Source organism: Cynoglossus semilaevis, chromosome 2 (assembly GCF_000523025.1).
Source record: "Cynoglossus semilaevis isolate Cse_v1.0 chromosome 2, Cse_v1.0, whole genome shotgun sequence".
NCBI classification, from domain to species: domain Eukaryota; kingdom Metazoa; phylum Chordata; class Actinopteri; order Pleuronectiformes; family Cynoglossidae; genus Cynoglossus; species Cynoglossus semilaevis.
Window position 1 is genome coordinate 1,283,569 of NC_024308.1, and position 6,114 is coordinate 1,289,682.

The 6,114-nt window shown below is 45.7% G+C and overlaps 1 protein-coding gene across 1 annotated transcript in view; it reads right to left on the bottom strand.

Annotated features, from left to right (window-relative positions):
* The window catches only part of pex5la (peroxisomal biogenesis factor 5-like a), a 48,255-nt gene that overhangs the window by 13,050 nt on the left and 29,091 nt on the right, over positions 1-6,114 (bottom strand). Inside the window, 2 exon segments of the mRNA XM_025053444.1 lie at positions 1-191; positions 3,043-3,154. The exon segment at positions 1-191 is cut by the window's left edge and continues 1 nt beyond it. Of these exon segments, the coding sequence (XP_024909212.1) occupies positions 1-191; positions 3,043-3,154 (303 nt within the window).

Genomic DNA, 6,114 nt, shown 5'->3' on the forward strand with positions numbered 1-6,114 from the left:
CTCGGAGGTTCTCATCCCCGGTCCCGTTTGTTCAACTTCCACTTGGATCAGCTCCGTCTCCTCCGTTTTCTTCCGGTACGAGCTGTTCTTCTGTCCCTCGCTGTGGGAGGACAGCAGACTCCGGCGGTCTTTACTGTTCCTCCTCTCACTGGGTTCACTGAGGTCCAGCAGGTCCAGTGTCGAAGACAGAACTGGGAAAAAAACAAACCCACGTCCACGTGTTAACCCTCAGCCGTCCAGGTCATCAGACAGACATTCATCAGTTCTTGAAACTCGACTCACTGTCACTGCATCAACTTTTTGTCCCTAAATGTGAAATCAAACACTGTAGTTTGACCTTTTTTAATAGTTGAAGAGTTCTGTTCGGCAACTGGACGTGATTTTCCAAACCTTTTTTAATCTTCCTCTGATAAATGTCTCTTTCTGTTTCTGTTTTGTTGCGGTGACTGAGAACCAGAATCCGACATAACTGTGAGCTGCAGCTCCAGGGCGACCGACTGAGATGATTTGTCGACAGAACAGTCAGTATAATCAGAACGTACGCTTGTCTTTTTTTGCGTGTGCTCTTTAAGTACAATAAGAAATCAAGAGAACCTCAGTCTGACTAAAGGTCTCAGCTTCTAAAAAAGGAACGCAAGCTGTTCATGAAAAGGCAAAGATGTCACAACAATTTCTGCCCCCGTCGTGTGAACAATTGTTCTGATTTTTCCAGTTAACCGTGCGTTTTTTTTCTCTCTGCTTAAAGGCAGCAAAAATAGAGAAATGGAAATTTTATACATTATAGTGAACAAGAGACAAAATCAGAGTCAGAGTCGACCAATCAGACAACGTTAAAAGGCTTTTGGATAAGAATTAATGCCTTTAAAGGATTCCTTTGATCAGTCAACAACTGAGTTTGAGTAAAGTGTAAAGATGAATGAGTTTTCATCCTCTGAGGCAGATCATGACGTCTCTCACTGTGTTTTTGAATCATGGCATATTGTTTTACATTAGAAAAATCCCATGGTGCATCACTGAACAAAAATGGCACAAAAAGTAGAGAAATATAATCTTCTGGTTTCAATGTTCCACAATCTGGGCCTGTTTAGTTGAACAGAGTGCAGATGTAGTAGCAGGAATTGAAGAAGAGAAGAGAGAACAATTGTTCTTGAATCAAATTAATATTAGTTTTAAATGAAATGTAATTGAATCATTTTCCACAGTTCAACAGATGATCTCTCACGGCCCACGAGCGGGCCGCAGTACAGAGGTTGAGAATCACTGATCTATCTGAGTAAATGTTTCTTTTTCTTTTTAACTGCAGGTTTAACCTGAAACCATAACAAAAAAAAAAAATTCACACCGACAGAAAAAGACGAGTTTGGACAAAAAACTGGGACAAAATGACAAAAGTGTCGTTCTGAGCGGAGGGGATGGGTGGTTAGGGGGGGGGTGGTGGGGGGGGGGGGGGGGGGGGTGTGTCGCTGCTCAGTGTAGGTCTCATGTTGATTAGCATTTTTAAGCCGGTAATTATCATTCATTATTGATTGGCTGTGCTTGCTAATTCCTGCTTAATGTTATTCAGCGCTGGAGGCCACGGCCGTCTGTCACAGCCGTCTGTCACGGCCGTCTGTCACAGAGTGGAAACAGATTGACAGACAGAAAGTGAAGCTGCTCCGCTGGGGAGGAAACAAGTTAACATTTAGACCAGTGTGTGGAGCCACGGCACAAATAAACCCCCGAGGTCGTCCTCCGGTTTCAGTTTATTTACCGTATGAAACACTGACAAAAGAAGAGGGAGTTTTAGTCGGAGGTGAGGGGTTCTCTTTGACTGTAGGGGGCAGTGCAGAAGCAGTGGTCTGGGTTTTTGTACTGGACTCATTTTTAGTTGGTAACAGGAGGAGTGTGACGTGAAGCTAAGCTCGAGGCTAATGGCTAATAAGCTAATAACTACTAAAGATGGAGACTCATGTCTGAGTCACCGTTGATGTTCAGTTTTTAAAGTTGTTGTTCTTCTCACTCCGACCTTTGAATTCAGTTTAGTCTTAGAGTGAAGTTATCAGTTTTAGCTACGACGTCACATTAACATTTTGACAAGAGAACGATGAAAACAAACACATCCAGAAGATTTGTACCAGTGAGGACGTCGGCAGCTCTGAGTCTGACACCAACGATTCTGTTAGGACTTTGTCAGTGACAGCAGGAGCAGCAGGAGGTTTTAGGGAGACAGAAGGTTTGAAGTTCTCCGTCCATCCTCTCCAGTGAGTCAGATCCGTCTGATGTGACACATGTCAGAGCACAGTCTGCTTCTCTGAATCAGAGTCTGAACCGTGGAGCGGCTCAGTCGAGTCCAAACACAAATGGTTGTGGCATCGAACTTAAGACATTTATAGGACGGAGTGGGACAGGAGACGGTGAGAACATTCTGACCTGTCTTTGTGTAAAGATCCAGATAACAACAGGTGTGGATTAGGAATGAAAAGCAGCGCGAGGAGGTGGACTAAAAAAGTCGAGCAGGTTTAGTCCTGCTCTGCTGCTCACACTGATTGTTGCTCTGATACGGAGCCAAACCAACGATCCAAAAACAGCAGACGTGAAATCTTAACCAAATACAGTGACATAAAAAAAAAGATTGGACGAAATGTAGAAAACAAACCACCCTAACAACGAAAGTAACTCCTTAAAATCCATGGTTTTCTCTAGTTCCCATTTAGGGTTTTTCTACGGCGTCAGTGGTAGCGTACCTGCGTACAGCGTCAGTGGTAGCGTAGCTGAGTACGGTGTCAGTGGTAGCGTACCTGTGTACAGCCGCCCCCCCTCTGCCCCCCCCCCACTCATATTCTGTGAAGTGTTCATATGTGACAGTTACTTCTTCCTGACCTGGTGACAGTGTGGAGCCCAGGAGGAAACCAACGTGTGAACGCTTCTTTGTCTCCACATGTTTCTCTACGACATCCAAACTGAGCGTCAGTGGTAGCGTACCTGTGTACAGCGTCAGTGGTGGCGTACCTGCGTACGGCGTCAGTGGTAGCGTACCTGGGTACAGCGTCAGTGGTAGCGTACCTGCTGTGTTGGAGGTCACAGGTCGTGGAACCCCATCACTCTTGGTCTCCAGGAGGAAATCGTCGATGGAAGGGCTGAGCAGTGGTCGGCTTTCCTGTTGCTCACTCACCAGCTGTAGGAACGAACACACCAGTCACTTAGTACTGTCTGAACAGAACCTCTGAAACAGTGGCCACTCCACTCTGCCCCCGGTGGCCAGTTAGAAATTAGGAAAAAAAGGCTCTAATACAGGTCAGAATTAAGATGAAGATGAAGAGCAGCAGAGCAGAGCTGCTAAACTAGTCTGGAACTTAGTTTACTAACAGTAAAATAACTGGTCAATTTGGACCTCTGCCCCCCCCCCTCAGCTGACTTTATATCAACATATTCTGTCTGTGGATGTTGTTATGATATGAATTGTTTTCCAGTTCATTCAGGTTCATGTCAAAGGACTGAAGTCCAGTCCCTCCAAAAACACCCTCCAGTTCCTGACCTCTATGACCTTTGACCTCTCTGACCTTGTCCATTTGCAGCTCTGCCAGTGCAGCTGCACAGTGTGTTAGGTCTGATTCATTACTGTAGACCAGAGCCTCAGTGAAGCAGGTGCTGCTGGTCAAACTCTGCCGACCCTGGGTCATAATTTCACGGTTTGTTCTGTTGAAAAGATCCGACGTCTGCTGAACAACAGCACTGCAGGAAGTGTTTACAGGCTGGATTAGACTGACAGCGCTAAAAGTTGAATTAGAAGACACACACACACACACACACACACACACACAGTACATGTGAGTCGTCCTGGTACAGCACGTTCAGAGTCTGCTGACCAGCTACGCTGTGTCTGGTGTCGTCTTTCATGACCATGGGAAGGTCAGGGGTGGGTGTAGGTGTAGGTGGGGCTGAGGCCGGGGGCGGGGGCTGCAGTGGTTCCTCTCTAACAGCTCTCATGGATCAAAGCCTATCCTTTTATGCTGGTTCAGACGTGCTGCTGGTCCAGCATCATAACATACAGTACCATAGTACTTGGTATTACAGTACTAGTATATATTTATTAAACGTCATAGAAATGTTCGTCTGTGGCTCTGTGACAGCCTGGGGAACTGTCCGTGGTGCTGACCTCCCTCCCTCTTCTCCTCTGACCAAACCTCGTCGGTAGAAAACCAGTGACTGTTGAATGTCATGTTCATTTTCATTTGATTCATTCTTATGTTTTTTTTTCCCCCAAACTGAATCTGGGTCAGAAAACTGTAGAGCAATTAAAACCACGCTGTAAGGACGTGAGGTACAGTAGGTGGCGTTGGTGAGTAATGTCCTGTGGTTACAATTCTTTTGAATTACTGCAGTAAAGTCTACACAGTAGTATCTCAGTAGTATCTCAGTAGTATCGCAGTAGTATCTGCTTTACCTTGGAGGGAAGTCAAAACTGTTTTTTTTTGTTATATTATTGTTCAAATCAGGAAGTTTGCAGCCTCATTTCTTCCATTTGAACCAGTTTCTTTCAGTAGTTTCTGTCTTGTTGTCTGAGAGTTAAATAATACTTTAATAAAGTCTGTGAGACACAAACTAATGTTTGGAAACACATAAATAATCAGTGGAGAAAACTGCTGAAGCAGCTGAGGGTAATTTGGGTCAGGGCTTTTTTTGGTGTTTTGGTGCCGGCAAAGTTTCAGAGGGAAGTAACCTGAATTCCGTATTCCCCCCTGTGCTGCTGCTGCTGCTGCTGCTGCTGCTGCTGCAGCTGCTGCTGCCAGGCCATGTACCCTCAGCGAGTGCTCTGTGGTCGAGCTGTTTTTAAAGGTCACAGTTAGTGAGTGATTAATGGACTCGTTCAGGGAGAAAACAATGGAGTCTGACAGATACAGTGGTCATGAAAATAGTTCAGCTTCATTTCATTAGGGTTTCATCACACACACGTCCTCTCTGTTAATATCTAACATGTCTGATTTGAGCGTCTGTGCAGCTTTAGTCGTCTGAACGTCTGCTGCAAAGACTGGAGGAGGAGAGACGAGGAAATGTTCTCCTCGTTCCTGACCTTCATGACCTGAACGTCTGCCTCCCACTGTGGGGATCCACTGTGGGGATCCACTGTGGGCCACTGTGGGGCACTGTGGGGATCCACTGTGGGGATCCACTGTGGGGATCCACTGTGGGGATCCACTGTGGGGATCCACTGTGGGGAGCGTCCACACCAGGCATTACTAACAATACTATTAAAACTTAAGCTGGAGTTTGTTATTAAAGAATAAGAAACAAAAACATATTCTGTACTTGTGACCTTCAGGTCAAGAGAAAAATATCAACACAACAGACTCTTGAATAATGCAAATGTCTTTTTTTTTCAAACTAAGGAAAACCATAAAGAATCACCATCAGAAACTTTAGAGAAGTTTGAAAAGTCACTTTGCCCACAGCTGAGAACAGCAGGTCACTGAGAGCATCACGTCATGAACGTCATGAACAGGAACACGACCAGTGGCAGAGTTTGTCTGTGACCGTGTGGGACGTGTTGCCTGACAGGGATGGTTTACTCCTAATAACAAAAACACTGCCTCGGGTTTGAAGGTTGAGTCCAAAAACAGGTCGTCTGCAGCAGACGCTCAGTGATTACTGTAGACGCTCGCTCCTCTAACCACTTCCTGTGATTGCTGCCGGGGCCAATTTTAAATAATGGCTGCATAAAGGCAAGACCTCTGCATTTTCCTTTTCCAATCATCTGGAAAATGGGGACAGTAGAGTCGCAGCGTTCATCTGGGGAACAGAGCCAGGAACGTAAATGCCAATTATCCCTTGACTCTTAACCCAGGAGACGAGCGTCCTCAGCCTTCTGTCCATCACTCTCCCTGAGAAGACGCTGTTGTTTTGTCCTTTGCTCGTCTCCTGTTATACCTTTTTTTCCTTCTAGTTTGCAAAACACTTTTGTTTGGTATTTTGTTTACAAGTTGTTTAGCCGTAATCTAAGATAAAATGTAATGGAAACCTGCAGCTAATTGAGCCACTTGGGCTTCACTCCAAGTCGTGGCTGAGATGGAGCCGTCGAGGGAAACGGGCACACAGTGCTGTAAAAGGGAGGGCGGGGGGGGGGGGGGGGAAAAGCTG